A 17,515-nucleotide genomic window follows, 5' to 3' on the forward strand; every position below is an offset into this window, starting at 1 on the left:
TAAATCTCCGCAACCAGTTATATAATTTTAATGGTCCTCCGACTTATACTTTTTTATAAAGTAGTTTCTGATAATTGTATCTTTTGATATTTTGCGTTATAAAAAATGTAAAAAAATATCTCGATGATTTTAATTCGCTTCTTCTTCCTTAATCACACGAATAAAGATTTCTAAGCTCTTAAACAATATTTTCTTCTCTCTCGTTTTCATTCTGCTTTTCAAAAATGTTACACACATCCATAGATATTTTTTTTTAATTTTTCCTTTCAATTTTAACCTTTTTCTATATAATTAAACGCAGCTAGGTGCACATATTCTCCATCAGTAAAGCCGGCGATTTAATTTTTGCTACATCAGCGAGCGCGAATCTTTCATGCGAGTACGAAAATAGTTCGTCCAAGCGAGGACACATCGTCCTCCGGAAAGAAGCTTCGGGCAGAGCGCCCGATGTCTCCCGATTAAGAGCGAGCTTGCGTTCCAAGGTGCTCGTAACGCCGCTCTAAGAGCCCGTACCTGTCCACGGCCGGGTAATACCTGAAAACATGTCTCTATCACGGAGGAGAATCTACATCGTCCGGTAACGCCTTCGCATAAAACCGACGTTTTATCCCGTCTCCGGCGGCCGCGACGTGTTTACGGCGTTTCTATAGTCGACGGCGCAATAACGAGGGGGGGGCATCGGGGGGACAGAGTGGCAAAAGGGAAGCGGGGGGTGTTCCACGGGTGTGGGATAGAATATTTTCACGGAGCGGCATCTCTAAATTAAGAAGCAGCCGAGCGTAAGGTGGCGCCGACGAGAGAGAGAAGGCTTTTTCTATCATTTTCCGGTTTCTCTCGCATCGATACGATTCCTCCGCGATGTCTTGGAGACGTAACGAGTCTTAAGTGTCCTCATATCCTTTTTCCCTCTTTTCATACAGTCGCTCCCGCCAGCTTCTCCTGATATTTCTGTTTGCTTCTCCTCTTTCTTCCCCGTTTCTTCGCTTATCGCATTGCGTTCGCCGCTTATGGCTCTTCTGCATCCGTCCGATCGCATCTCGACCAAGTCGGCCGGCTGAACGACTTCTTCGATTCAACGTGGCTTTCAATCAGATATAAGTTAATAGTATATGGCTAATTATGCGGGTTATTTCGTTGCGAGATAATGATAAGGGAAAAATAATTCATCGTATTAGCGATCGGTTAAGTTTTGTTGATTTTACAACTGATTTTATATCTGTCAGAATCAGGCAAAAAAGTTTTCAAGGTGCTCGAAAAATATGTTCTCCAGTTGCCGTGCTTTAAGAATATTTTTGATTTTATACTAAAACAATTCTATTCCTTCTAAACGATTATAAAATTAATGTCGCACGAGATAATAATAATCCAAAGAATCAAGATGAAAACATCGTAAATAACAAAATCCAAATTATTAATTCGCGAAATTGAAGCCACAGTCAAACATATACGCACATTCCGATTAAACTTGACGTGAATGAACTTAAAAACGCGCTCGACGCGTAGCGAATTATAATCGGCGGTAGATTATCTGGCTGCACTCGCAAAGAAGGACGACACTTTATATTCCATCGACGTCTCGTCTGGGTCGTCATACCGACACGCTGCCAACGATACCATGTCAGAAGCTTCGTAGTTGGTAGGCAGACGTGCCAGCGCAACGTCTAACAAATATGCTCAAAATCGCGGAGCCATCAATCGCACGGTTCGACACAGCATACATGAGCAAGACCTTTGATTAATCCATCCGTATTTCCCACATGATTCATTGCAAGCAGATCAAATTCTGTATTCATATGTCTATCAAAATATTAAAAATTAAAATAAAAATAAAATATTTTCTATCAAAATATCAAAAATTATAATAAAATTAAAATCTAGTGATAGAGAGAAAAGATCAGAGTGAATTTTACAATAAAATCGAAAAATTTCTCTCTTTCTTTTTTCTTTGGTTTTTAAGAAAATAACACCATTGAATCTTAATTTCTCCACGTAAAATAAATTAAAAATCATGGCTGATGTGGGGAATTAATATCCTTTTAATCGCAATTCTTTTTATATTACTAAAACCCCAAAGAGAAATGTAACTGCCGTGTCACTCGTGCGATCAATGTCACATTACATTTACATACAAATGAAGAGATAATGATCCGGAACAAAAATCCAAATCGAAATCGCTCCGAGAATGGAACTTTACGAAGTTTAGAGAAATATATGTATAATCGCAAAACTCGTTCTTATTCAAAGCACCTTTTGATCGACAACGATCTCGCCGGACTACTTCGCGCGAACGAGATTTGCTGCCGCGATTGGAACGTTACTCACGCCTGTCGAGATGAACGGCGGGTGTCGTCGTAAAAAAACGTTATCCGCGGGAGAGATCCCTCTTCTTCGTCATTTGCATTTTCATAGGTATATGAAATTCATGGCTTATATCGTGCAACAGAAGCTAACGAAGAAAGTTCTTTCCTATATCTTTTCCTTTTTTTTTAATTTTATATGAGCTCCACTGCTCTTATTATTATTAAATTTTTGTCAATAATTATTTTTATATAAAAATCACATATTTAGATGGCTTTTGAACGATAAACAATTTTTCTTATATCATATCTTGCTTTGATATTTGACATGGTAAATTAAAATTATCGATATCGATTCGATAAAAAATAGAGATTCGTTTCTACTAAATTAGGTATTGCAGAATTTAAAGGAACACTTGTACGAATATATTATCGATACAGGTAGAAGCTCTAATAATTCTTTATCAATAGCAACCAAGAAAATCAGATTATTACAGATTATTACTTTGTACATATCTTCTTTTCAAATATCGTACTTGCACCTGTTTTCACAGATCACTTGAGTAAATAATACTAGAAAAACATAAGGTAGAATTATCGAAACTGATATTTTTTAATACCTTGAAGCAACATTCTATTTAATCTTGACTTATAAGCACGCATTCTTTACACTTTAATCTCATCATTATCTCAATAATTATTTTACATATTTATCTCGCTGCTAAAAGCAATATTCACTTTTTAATTCAAGTATCTCAAATTTCTCAAGCAAATAATAAGAAAAAAAGACTGGTAAATTTTAATTTTTTTTTCGTTTTCACTAAACATTATAAACTTTAATCATGTTAGAAATTGCTGTGAAAAAATACCGATAAATGTAACATCATAAAGTGAAAATGCCACATCTAATGCAGCATTATTATAACCGGTACACGAGTGGATTATGAAAGCGTACGCAAATAAATAACGTGTTGATAAAATAAATAAGCGTTACCTTTAATATAGAAAGGGCTAGACTTCCTGAATCGTCATCGTTCTGACGTTCTATACATATGTAGCGCCGACCTATATATATTTTTACAGCCAGGCGAATAATGCCCGCGGATTGTTTATTGTGCTCCAGGTACCTCTCGCATGTTACGGGTCCCTTTCCCCGCGATAGAGATTCCTATCCTCTCCATCGTGGAGAACCGTGACCATCTGTCATTTGTCGGTTGAGATTTTTCGAGGCGTCCGGTCGCTCTGAATGGAGGACTCGTCTTCTCCTCGATGGCTCGTTATCGACAGTAAACCCGCCACTCGTCGTCACTCGTCCTCCGGCGCGTTAATAATAATGTCAGATAGACTCCGCTCTCTCTCCTCCGATTCACGAGTACGCCAAGAAGTGTTTCCCGAAAGATAAACGCGTGCCGGCGCTCCGGCATTCAATAATTCGCACGGGCAATTAAGCGACGTGACTCGCGCGATTCCCGATATGAAAACGTCATGACGCGATTAAGGACTTCCCCTGTCACCTGTTGGAACGACAGGGGACTCGCGCGTGTCGCTCCGAAGGAGGGAAAAAGCAGCGCGTCTATTTACTTTCGAGAGCGCGATTCGGAAATCAATCGATCGAGAGACCAAGTGGATCGCAACAGATGGATCTGAATTCCGTCTCAAGATATTTACCGATTATACATACACGGATGTAATATTGCAATTTTTTTATTAAGCGCTCGGTTATCGATCTTCGTTAATTAATTTCCAGTAGATTGAATATTGATTACTAAGAATCGATGTTTTATTGATGAGTTTGAACCGATAAGGCATCGATCTGTAATAGACGAGAGTAATTATCTCGATACCGTTATTTATTAAGAAGATTGTAACACGTAAGAACGCATATTAATATAATTACTGATAATTGCCCGAGTAATTTTAATGTTATTCTACTTTTTCAACTTTGATAACGATTGCTGTACGATTGTTTATCAAATCGGTGCCTCGTACGCATCCGTCGATAAGCGACGCCATAATAATTTCACAGATCCGAGTGGTCCGAAATGGTCGATCAAACGAGAGCATCATTCCGACGCGCGATTCTGCGGTGCCGTCGAAAAAAAAGAAATCGAATCAAAGCACAGAGCGGGTCCAGGGGGAAACCAGGGTAACGAGGGAGCAGGAGGTTCCCGCGTATTACCTACGGCTTGGTCTTCGCGGCTGAGAGAGAGGAAAAGGGAGAAAGGCCCTTCGTGTTCGCGGCCGCGAAATAACGTCAGCGGTTTGTGGTTTTTCATACGTGCAAGAAGTCACAATGGTGGATCCCAGAGCGATTCCTCTACCGAACGTTCCTCTCTTCACGAACGAGACGATGGAAGAAAAGCAAGAAGAAGACGAGCAAGAAGAAAAGGTGGCTTTTGTTCCCACCTTGAGCGAGCCTCGACGCGACCTGCCACTTTTTCACGTTTCTCCTCGTCTCCCTCTTTCTCTCTCTCTCTCTTTCTCTCTCTCGCGCCCTTTCTCTTTGTTTCACCTTCCCCATCTCTCCCTTTTGCCACGTCCTCGTCCTACCCTAAGATATCCTCTTCCACGACTGATGCCCTTTGTCTCGAGGAAACGCGATTAGAAACCCTGGCGGTGCAATTTTAAGGCGGTTCCCGCTTCCGTCATAATGGCGTGTCTATTAGTCTCTCGAACAGCGGGGGACCAAGTTTGCTGCTGTTTTCTTAGTGGCTTTTCTGGCCGGCTTTCTCGTCAGAGACGCGTTGATTTCAACGGAGGTGAAAAACATCTGTTATTTGATCTCGTTCCGGTGCCGTGATATAGCGCTATTGATTGGCGGTTCTTTCATAATGTTAGAGAGAAAGAGAGAATATGCAGTCTTTTCAATTTGGATATTTTTATAGTTTAATAAATGTATTCATAATCTACGCAATTTTCAAAAAATGTGATATAATTAATAGATAATCACGCGGTAGAATAAAAAATTAATTGCATCTCTATAGTACGCGCATAATTTGATTATTATATCGCGTTGATGCTAACGTTATTTATCAGCACATATTGAAATTAAATATGCGACGTGTTAAAACATAAATAAAGACAGAGCTGTCTATTTCCATTAAAAAGGCAGATTTTATTAACTGTCGGAAACAATGAAAACGGAACGAGTTGTATGATTACGCCTAACTTCTACCATGAGCGCGTCTTTCGATGGCGAGTCAGCGAAGGAAGAGAGAGACGACAGTCGGAGGCAGAAGCCGATGCTTTGTGGTCCATAAATAAATCACCCAACCAGCATGACAACGACGTGCAGTCACCGGCGCGAGGGTAATCGCGTTTGTATTTTGAGCGATAGCCAATATTTAACTCCGTCAATGGCAATCCGTACGACTACGACGTGCCGAAGGGACTATCGGAGGAGCGGTAAGTCGTGTTCCGCGGAAGGCGAAGGTCGAGGCTAAAGCCGCGATCCCTCTTCGAACGTTCGACAAGGGAGACCCTACATGGCGCTTTCGACAAGGTAACCGGAGATGGCCGGCAAGAGCCATGATTCCTGGAAACCTCGCTAGGAAGACCTGGCCGACGATAAGTCACGAAAGTGACGAGGCCACCGCGACAGCGAGGCATACCAGACGTTCCAGATTCCAGGTCTTTATGCTCCATCTGATCGTTCTGGACGCTTTCCAAAGGGTTATTCTTCGGGAAAAATGTTTGTCTCGAAATTCTCAGGTAAAAGATACATCGCGTCCGGGAAGCGTTATAATTATACCAGTTAAAAGTTAATGCGATGATGATTGTTGATAGATAATCGAAATATAAGCAGCCATAACAAGCCTGCGATTATTTAACTTAATGATAATAATATCGTTGTAACGAGACAGTCACAACAGTGAGAGCGGTTGGCATCGATAATTGTCATAATTTGTAACTTTCCCCTTGTGTCGCGGTTTTAACAAACTAAACAAACGCTTTCGCGGGAGCCGCAAGCTTGAAATAGCCGCTGAGAAAATTCAAATGTAATGGGTTAAGAAACCGGGAATAATATTTACGCAATTGTTCGCGACGTGGTCGGCTTGATTATCGTCTTATCAGTTAAATTATTAATAGCTGATTTCATAATTCCAGATAAGCCACGTGAACGATAGATACAGAGACATGAATAACGTAGCATAAATATTCTGCATAATATTTCTGTTTAAAAATAAAAATGCGAAAACAAAAGAAAATGACTTAAAAGCTTGTGGAAGTTGTAATAATTACGAGAAATAAATAATTTATTCAAACAAGAAATAAATAGATAGTCAATTATCTAATATTCTAAAAAAAAATATTTAAGACTTCCATTTTTCGTGGAGATGTTAATTCGAAGAAATGAGGAAAAGGACAATTGAGAGGGGAAAAGAGATTTTTCCGAAGGAATAATCATGGGTCTCGCGCTAACCGTGGACTCCGAAAATGGATTTCTGCGGCGACCCTAGATGATTCGTTTCGGCGACGCGAAACAATGTCTGTTTCCTGGCGACTAGGAAAGAGCCGGTAATCGCATTAGCGGTCGCGCCGCGTTCGTTGCACGTCCGCGAAACGTCTTTCGCCATTACCTCGACTTATACCGTAACGAATCCGTTCTACGGGATCGGTTCTGTCACCAAATCACGCCGGTTTTGCTACGCTACTCCGAGAACCGAGAGAGTCGAACAACCGGCTAACAAACGCGCGCAACCGCGCAATATAAAAAAAGTTTATTAATATCCTGACTGGCAAAACAGCGCTTTAACCGGACAATTCGAGACGGATCGCGTGCTTTTTCACGTACGGGAGTTAATTACGCTCGATATTTTTTGTTACCGGGTATCGAATTCTCATGAAGCGATCTCGCAATATTCGCATAATTATTAAACGACGAAAATTAAGTGTACGTCGATGCACGGGGACTCGAATTGAAGTTGAAAACTCCATCGTTCGACAATTAACGGCGACATTATCAATCCGAATAGGAAAAAAATCCGCGAGTTCTCTCTTAATTAGAAGACGCCGACGAATAACGCGAGGCGATTGGACGAGATAAAGCTGCTGGAAGTTGCGGGAGCTAAATGGACCTCTATTCCGCTACCGACAGCTCCTAAGGGCTCCTAATTGTCAAGATCGAGCACCATAATTACACCCTCCGCGATTCGTTCTCGTCTCTCGTCTCCCTGTTAACGGAACCGGACGAATTCCCCGCGTGGCAAAACAACATCGAAAAATCGTAGCGTGGAGCGATTCGACAGGTAGGTAACCGTAGCCTGGGAATTAAGAAGTCTGGCTTGATAAGAAACGATAAAAAAACTATTTCATAGGGACCCTGTGACCCCTCTCTCTCGTTCGCGTGTTCTTTTTTTCATTAAATTATAATCCTCGAGGAATCTATTAAGAACCAAACTAGTGAGATAGAGTGCTGTTATTTACGATCTAAGATAAAACTTTGAAATTTGTAAAGAATAATAAAGAAGACAGAGCTAAAGTTAAAATCTAATAGTGCGCATATTTAGAATGAAATCTGTTAATTAAATATAAAAATAAAGCACAAACAGTTGCAAGTTTTCAATTCTCGAAAAAAATTATACACACACATATAAAATTAATTTTTATTTATTTTTGTAAACATTATAATGTCTAAAAAATAGATAAAAATTAATAAAAAAGCAATATGCGATTTGATTTTATATATAATTGTTAACTTTCAAAATTCTTCAAGAATGTTTAAACCTAAAATATTTAAATTTCATATAGCATTGGAATTTTGCGTGATTCGACGGTAGCAGAGCCGCGTTATTTAGCGCTCAAAGCACGAGTTTATTGACACATTAGAGAGACATCACGCGGTGAACAATTTCCGAGAAATTAAGAGCTCGCTCGATAAAACAAGGCACTCGGAACTTTTTATTGCTGTATTTTTTTAATCGAGTTTCTAAGAATTTACACATTCATCGTATTGATATCGCGTTTACATCTTACTCTTTACATTCTTTTTTTTCAAGATTGAAGATGCAATTTTAATAGCAAAAATTTAATTAAGACGATAAAAGGTAAATGCAGTTTTGTCAGCAAATATAAATTAGATATATATGTAAAAGGCGGAAAGGCGCAATCAAGAATTCATTTATAGCTTCGGAGATTAAATTAATTGTTCCACCATTATAAAATCGTGATTAGATTACCGAGGACAGTAATTGCCTTGGTATTATATAATTCACTCTCGTGACACTCGCGCTTTCTTATCTAGGCTCATGTTTGCTTTTTGTCCGTCATTCGACCTGTCGATAGAGTAATAGAGTACGAATTCCAAAGTCGCAGCGTGACGCCTACTCGGCCGCATGTTTCATAACTTTCCGCAGGCCGATTGCATTCTGTTGCATTATGACTCGTTGTGATTTCGCCGACTACCTATCCACGCAATCGATCAGGCTGATCAACGACGGATGTGTTTATGCAAAACATCGCACTCGCGAATCAATCTTGATTGTTGAGCGCGTCTTAAATTTTCTCAACTAAAAAATACTTAAAAAAAAGTGCTCAACAATAACCGATACAAACGTTAACACCTTTACGCTATAAAAATATTTCTATCGAAATTGATTGTTATCACAATTTCCTCAAATAATATCTTTAAAAAGTAACTGTAATCTTGACTGATAAACTTGACGGATGAAACAGTCACAGTGGAAGATCAACGCACGATAAATGTCAAATAAGAATCTTAAAAAACCGCTTAATCAACAGCGCAGTAAATCATCACTAGATACGTAATGATTCACGCAAATATTTTTCCAAAGATATCGTATCTTTCTTCATTGTAAAATTATTACACAATGCAATTGGCAACGTAAAATTATTACACAATGCGATTGGCAACATTAATTTGCTGAACTATCCTTTTCATTGATCGCTTGTTCGACTCACCAGTGTAACACCAGGCCGGCCAGACGACAGGGCTCTCGGTGTCCAGCTCCCTCATTCTCTCAGCGACCCGCGGACATCTCCACTCCGTTCTTCCCGACGTGGCGGTAAGAATGTCCAGTTTGGCTATCAGTGTCAACCTCCAACCGAGCGAAGAATCTTCGGTTCCGCCTGTTGTAAATCGCGGGAGAACCGTTCGATGTTTTAGGAAATCACCTGTTGCAAAGAGTTCTCTCTCGCTCGATCAGATTCAAAATTGACTTATTCGAAAACGCAGGTCGCCCGGTTCCTATTATTGAGATTGTGCACGTGCAAGTGAAGAATTCCGAGAGACAGATAAGTCTTTAGATGACTTTTCGCAGTCACCACACTCCGGTTGAGCCGCTGATAAGGCACGGAGGACGCGTCATCGACTCATTTCGTCCTCGTCTCACTTCCTCTCTATCGCTTCTCTGCTCGTCACGTCGTTGTACGACGATAACACACTTCTCGCGAAATATTTCGCTGTAACGCGTGTTACACGAAAAGGTGTCGTCTGGCACTAGACTCGAATCGCGTATTAAATGTCACGGAAATGTCAATAAGATGCCGTCGATTGACACCTTCACTGAATGTCTTTCCTTCGGCGCCTTCCACTTTGCTGCTCGTCGAGTAATATCTGTCTTGAGAATCCTGGATCGCAATGAAATTTTGAATTATATCACCAGATTATTCTTCTTTTTTCACTCAGAACACGGTTATCAAGGTATTCATTTAGCAGATGCTAAAAATTCTGTTGGTTGACACTAGATTCTCAATCTACTTTCATTCTCAACGAACAGTTTCAATCACAATGCGCTGGTCTTTTATCATCACGATAAGTTTTATCAATGTAAGATCTTGTTTGTACAAAATAGATTCACTTCTCTAAAATGACGTTTTCGAAATTCTCTCGAATCCAAATATTTCAATAAATCACTTTCTACCCGTGTCAAAAGATCGCGCGTTCCATCGAGCTATCACTTCCTTCACCTCCGCGGTCACCGCGGGATCATTTTCTTCACTCTACAATACACCGGCGATCAACCGGCCCCGGTAATCGCAGAGTGTACCTCCGACCCGATCGATCCTTGCCTTCGGTTCTAGAGGATCGTTGACGTACCGCGGGATGACACGACACTACACAGCACTGCTGCGTGAGGTGATGTCGAAGAGGATAGACGAGAGAGAGAGGAAAAGAGAAACAGTAGAGGGAGAGAGAGAGAAAGAGAGAGAGACGGAAACAGGTAGGGGGATGGATAGGGGGAAAAAAGACGGTGGAAGAGATAGTCCGCGGGGAAAGGAAGAGAGAAAGAAGAGAAAGAGAGGGAGAGAGAAAAGGAGAAAGAGGGAGAAAGAGAGGGAAGAACCTGACCACCTGACCACACTGCTCTGCCTTAGTAGGCACGACACACAAGTAAGCGGAGTGGCACTTAGGTTGGTGCACCTGCCGCGAGAGTCCGCGTCGTAATGGGAGCGGGGCAACGGGCGGCAGGTAGGCAGGCCCACAGCTCGTCAACCTGCGGAGAAGGGGAATCAGTCACATGGCGAGTGCCCCGCGCTGCCTGCGAAGGAGGTGGTAGTCGGACTAGATGGTGGTGGATGAACGAAGGTGGTGATGCTGGCGACGACGGCGCCGGTGGTGGTGGTGATGGTGGTGGCGGTAGTGGATCGCGACAGAACACAGGAGTAAGAATCACCGGAATCCTCGAGAGAGGAGAGCCGACTGTCGGTGTAACCTGTCGCGACGATCGGTGTCGGCATGATTTCGTTCGGGAAAAGTTCGAGATGATTTCCTCCCATCGCAAAGCGCTGACGATAAGATGAGTATGAAGAGGGAAAGCATCCGAATAAGCTTCAGCGATTCTTATTCGAGATATACAGCCGGATGACAGCTGTCAGATGCAGAGAAAAACGTTGTAAAGATTTATAATAAAGATTTACGCGATAAAAAAATCAGATATGAGAATTATTTAATATAAATAAATTAATGAAAGAATAATTGACATATTGTGTTCTTAGAAGAAAAATAAAAGGTACAAAAAAGATTCATAAAGGGAGAAATTATTTGAATAAAGTAAATTAAAAACAAACAATCTCGTGAAAAACTGCGATTGCGAAACAAAGATGGAAATGAAGCGGACAATTACTTTCCCTTATTTACAACGAGGAAACATTTAGCAAACATTATTATCGGAACAACGCAGAGCCGCACCATCTTTCTTGCGTGCCTCGACTACCGATTATGGTTCATTGGAGGATATTCTGTGCACGAATGCCATATTTGGATCCCTTTACGAGATAGAACGGAAAAGCACTCGTTGAATTCCCGAGATTGTCGGTAGTACTTGATAGTAGATTGCACCGCGAAGCGTCTCTTCCAAGCATGTCGCTCAATGTCCAGCTATCAATGCTACGTCTTTCTTTGCTTCTGCGTCTGGCCGAGGCTCGTATAGTAGTCTAGGTGGACATTACGTCAAGGTGGAACGAGACGCGAACACTTTGTTTGCTTGTATGCCATAGTTCTTCAAGGATCGCTCGTAAAACAATATCATCAGCCTGCGTCGGCTCCTGGATAGTGCGATCGTTTTCCTTATGGTTCGATTTTACTGTGTTATATATCTCTTCGCGATTCTAAATACGAATTTTAAAAGAAAGCAAAAAATAATTCATTGTTTATTTGTAAGAAAGTTTATCTGTAAAATAATTTTTGACGTCATAAAAATAATGCTATTCTTAATTTCTTTGTTAATATATATATATTCTTAATTTCTTGAGCTTGCGTCATAAGTAATCTTATCAAAATTTGTGGTCTGATTAACTATGATAACTTAATTATATTTTGTGTTATATTTTTTTAAACGCGAAATCAATGATCAATATATCCTCTACTTGTTTTATTTCATAGCAATTGTAACATTCCGTAAAAACCCTTAAATTTTTCGCGATTTTAACGAGAGATCTCTAAATTATTCCAATGAAAATCCTCTTGCTCCGAGTTGCATTAATCGGATCTTACCCATCCATCTAAATTAAAACTAATTACACGGCACCCCACGGTAATCCTATAACAGCGTCGAAGCACGGAGGGTATTATCTCCGAGATTATTCTAAAAACGTCGCCGTAGATGTCGGAACACGTTCCTATGTCACAGTGGGGTACCTACGAGGTTCGTAGAGATAGTGAGCAACGGACCGAGATGAGAGCTTGTTAAGGTTAATCATCATATTGTTTCGCGAGGGCGAGGCGTTGGCTCTAATCGACGCAGCGAAACGACGAGCGGTAGTGATTGCGGGGGAAGAGAAGGGAGGCTGGCTTCGAGATGTACCATCAAAGACGATATATCGCGCCCGATATATATCACTCCGCTTCTCTCTGCACGTCGACCTATTATACGTACGTGTATGTATATCTCCGGAGGCTGCGCCCCGAGCTCCTCGTTTAGATATCCGCTCCGCAAGATTATTCGAGCGAACGACGCTCGTCGAAACAGTTTCGACGGACGGCGCGCATTATATTGGTACCCTATGTATCTGGTCGATCTTGCAAGCTTCCGCAGGTAGCGATTACCACCTCGGCCATCTTCTTTCCCGGAGAAGTATCGGCGATTAAAGGAGATCGACCTCCTCCGCGTCGCGCAACGGGATGCATTAATCCTTCAGCTGGATCGATACGACCCGTCCTTGCGCGAACTGACGTCCATCAACCCTCGCAGGAATTAATTAATGCAGTTTGGTCGGCATTAAAAATTTCGCGACCGACCGGCTATAACGATACGGGAGTAACTATGCTTGCGATCAATACAAGCATAGTTTAGAGTCAAGTACACGTGATATGTCAGAAACCATCGGTTTGACTTTCTCGGGAATTTTAAAAATTATTGAGTTTGTGTGCGATCCTTCTTTTATAATTTGTATGTATATTATAAAAAATCTTTCACCTTTAAAGTAAAAGCTTTTTTTCTCTGTTAAAATTATCTTGAGGGTAAATTATGAACAATTGACCACATTTATATAAATAATTTAACATCATGGAAAAAGTGGACAATCTCATGTTATACGAACTTTCCACTTTCCCGAACGACAAGTGACGGGAAACAATTTTAAACACGCCTCGTTTCGCGCATAAATCCCGGAATATCATATTCATGACAAGGCATCTCGCGCGTTTTCGAAACATCAGTTTTCCCAAACGCGACACGCTAGTTAAACGCGTTCCATCTAACCGTGGTTCATCTTCGGGGACGAAGTAACCGGTGGCGTTCATGAATACGTGTTCATTATTTATGAGCAACGCCTCTCGGCATCAACTGGACCGGCCTCTCTATCTACCGGTAGGCACCCGGGAGAGGAAGGTAACCGGATAACGTATTACGTCTTCATATTTTTTTCCCCTCGTGCACGCCCGCTAATTAAAGGTGCCCCGCCAAGGATTTGCCCCGATGATTTAGCGATGCTGCGCCGACCTGATAAGATGGGACAGGTTGATAATGAGGCTTCTTTTGGTATATCGAGAGCCGGATCGAGTTCTAGTATATAGACTCTACATCTCCCCCTTATAATATTCCTATAACTTCTGGCTACCGCTCGATCAAGTTTATCATACTCGTCTCGCGCAGCCTGTGCGTGTCATGGAAGAATTTTATATCAACCGAAATGAGATTCCACGCATCAGATTAAAGAACATATCCGCGAAAATGAATAAGATAGCACCTTATGTATAAAAACAATTTCTCACCGAGATCTGTCGTCATTTTATGCAAAAATATCACGCGAAATTGGTCAAATATAAATATTGCTACCGTGCAAAAATACTCGGCGACATTATGATTGATTACGATACGTTATTTTCACGTACAATCCCCGATGGTTCTCGCCATCTGTTGACAGAACAGTTATGCCTATTCGATCGAAAAGCGTTGTGATACCAAGCATCCGCGGCATCATCGGGATCTCGGCAGCGCCGAGGGGTCTTGACGAGGGGAAAAAAAGAAGCGACTCGCGGCATTCCCCTTTCTCATTACGGTATGCCGGATCAAAAGTGCTCATATTTCATAGACTTGTTCTGGCGTGCCGCACGAGAACCCCTCCGATGGCCTTCGCTCGCGCGCGTGCACGAGGAGAAGTTACGGTCCCGTTGAATGGAGAAATTTACGTTCGTCAGCGAAACTGTAGGGGGAACGATGACGATGGCGAACGAGATAGTGGACGTCGGCACCGATGTCCGATGATGATTTCGACGATTTAATTGAAACGTCCGGTCGGCACTAAAATCCCCCTCCCTCCCCCATAGATTCTCTCTTGCGCGATGATTATGCCTACAAATCCTCCCGAGAAACATCTTAACTGGCATCGTTAAACTTGTTGACGAAATCGACGAGCAGACGAGGCTTTAGGCACGTGTGTTATCTTGGAAAAGACATTTCCGAAAAAGCATAAAACTGTAAAGTTACCAATAATATTTGTAGCGGAATATGTAAATTAGAAAGTGCGTCCTTTTAAATTCCGCGAAACTACTCGTAAAGATTGACTTGTGGAGAAATAAATCGCAATCAATCGGCTTATTATCCTGCTATAAAATTAAGTTTGATAAATGCTATCGTAAAAAGAAGCGGATTCGTCGCCTTTAAATTTCCAATATTGACAGATTCGAGAAACGCCGAGAATCGATCGGAAATGAGGTGGACAGAAACGATACAAACGCGTATCCGTAAGAGAGGCGTAAAAACGATAACGGACGGCTGTTCAACGAAATTTTTATTATGATGTATGCCAGCGACACATAAAGACGGACGTTCTTTAATGAGCCGTGCGAATGAATCGTGTATCGAGACATCGAGATTGCCTCCAGAATTCATTTGCTGCCGCGGCCGATTTACTCGTCAAACGGCTGTCCGCGAATCGTCTTCTCCCGGCGCAGGAAATCTCGGAGCCAACGAACTGCCGGAGAGAACCGATCGATATCTCCTGTGTGCTCTTTTTATCCTTCTCTTTCACTCGTTCCGTTTTTTTTTCTATTTTCGATCGATCGTTAATTGAAAGGAATGGCACGGAATTTGCTCTTTTCAACGACTCATCGTCCGCGATATGTCTATCGTCCGTATAATTATCGGTAATTCTAACTCATTTCGTGTTATTATGGTACAACTATCGGTACAGTGTACAGTATTATCGTCAACATCAGGATAGTAGTATAGTTGACATTGATTTTCACGATGTTGAGATTTCTAATTCAAAATTTTTTCTATAAAGACTTATGATTGAAATAGCGAAAGAATTTCTAGAAATGATTGATATTCTTCATCAATCATAACGTTCATAAATACAATATATTTTTAAATATAATTAAAATTGTCATATATAAGTGACTTTATATTCTCTTCATCGCAAAAATCGTTTAGACAATTTCATTATACGTTAAATAAAAGCGATAGATATTTTTCATTACCTACATATATAATCTAAGTTTTAAAAAACATAAAAAAATTGTAATAAAATTCAATAACTAATCACTACAATGAAATATATTATCGAATACAGTAAAGCAGTACCGCACATTTAATTTATAAAATATGTAATAATGATACCCAATTATGATCGGTAAATTAAGAGGCTCCCGACATTTTCATCGAAAAACCGCGTTCGCGCCGATTAATATCGCTGGTCGCCGCGATACGATAAACGAGATGATAGATACGAACACGCACGATTATACGCGCGAGGTTACGGCGCGAGATACCGATGAATCAGCGATGGTAAAGGTCAGACGGAACGTGAACATGCACTTGAAAGGTCAAGGAAAGATGCAGGTGTCGAATGGCCGCATCGGCAAAAAAATTTATATAAGCAGAACGATCGATTATGCCTGCGATCCAGTCGCTTTACAAATCCTGCAAAATCGCTTAATAATGAATTGACGCAAATTTATCTATCTATCTGGTAAAATAAACTTCAAATGACATCATGCAGCGATAATTTCAACACTGATACACGTGTTAAATTTCTTTATATCAGCCTCGGATGATTCTTTTCGTGCCAAATATTATTTTTTAAATATTTTATCATTTATTATTAGCCTTATCTAATCAAAATAAAATCAATTTATGACAATAGATAATTTAAATGACAAATTTTATATGAAAAAAATTATCCTAAAATCGAAGAAATAGTGATTTAATATTTCTCGAGAAATTTCAGATAATTTTTTTTTTCGAGCAACATGATATAAACATCGCTTAATTAAACGCTGGAAAACATTATTACGACATTATTTTACACGGAATATATTTCTCGTCGAAAACAAACGTCACGATTAGGTGAGTTATATCACGTTGATACACAAATATATCATTGATTCTTGTCTTTTTGCCGCTTGAAATCCACAATTTACAATACGATTTGGCATTAATATTCCGCCGGGCATTTCATGGATTCGCATGATGTAGCACGTTCTTCATTTACGTTTATCATCCGCGCGTGTTGATGCACGGAAATTTGGGACCTAATGTAATCCGATAATTTATTCGGCAGCGAAGCGAGAGAGCGTGGGTAGAAATGTAAAATTTAGGTCGATAATTTATATGGTGGTGCAAAAGATGCGCCGTGTCCGATAGAAACGTCAAATTCTCTCTCCTCGCGTGATGTTTAGATCGATAATTTATACGTGTTTGATGGATAATTTATATGTGTTTGATCGATAATTTATATGCGTTCGAAAAACGACGGAAATTTGAAACCGAGTGAACCTAACGAGCAAGCTTATTCCAAGAAAAAAATTCAGGAAAGAATAATCCGACATCTTATTCATAATAATTAAAATTGTGGACCGAGATTCCATATTTTACGACAAGTGGAAAACGAAAACTTGAACGTAAATTAGGCACACAAGTACAAGAGATAATTTATTAATTACTATGAATAATGAATTCCTTGAATCAAAAAACAGATTCAATCGGTATAATGTCGAATTTTTATTCAGAGAATTCTTGGGAAATATCGACAACACTTATCGTGGTTCACATAATCATTGAGAAGAAAAAAGCGCACAGAGGATGGTGAGAGGGCAAGAGGATAGAGAGCACGCACGCAGTGCACAAAGTGCAATTTCATAATTTTTGCCTCGTAAAATCCGAGCAATGAGCGACGTAAAAATGAATAACTAAAGGAACGTTCACCCGCGAACCCCCATCTCCTGCTTCTGACCCCCTCGATCGCCACGTTTCTCTCGCTCGCACCGGGAGGCGACCGAGTCGGTGGTGGTTGCTCCTTTCCGTGGCCCCCGT

The 17,515-nt window shown here is 40.6% G+C and overlaps 1 protein-coding gene across 4 annotated transcripts in view; it reads right to left on the minus strand.

Moving 5' to 3' along the window:
* Nucleotides 1–17,515, minus strand: part of LOC145962479 (uncharacterized) — a 129,891-nt gene that overhangs the window by 80,397 nt on the left and 31,979 nt on the right. The window contains exon 1 of one of the 4 annotated variants that reach the window (XM_083083539.1): nucleotides 9,219–10,653. The exons of the other annotated variants lie outside the window; for them this stretch is intronic. Coding sequence (XP_082939665.1) covers nucleotides 9,219–9,273 — 55 coding nt within the window. The 5' untranslated portion in view covers nucleotides 9,274–10,653. Of the gene's footprint in view, nucleotides 1–9,218; nucleotides 10,654–17,515 lie in introns of those variants that run through there. 4 annotated transcript variants of the gene reach the window in all.

Source organism: Camponotus vicinus, unplaced genomic scaffold (assembly GCF_025532165.1).
Source record: "Camponotus vicinus isolate PSW18456_S1 unplaced genomic scaffold, iyCamVici1.0 SCAF_12, whole genome shotgun sequence".
Taxonomy (NCBI): domain Eukaryota; kingdom Metazoa; phylum Arthropoda; class Insecta; order Hymenoptera; family Formicidae; genus Camponotus; species Camponotus vicinus.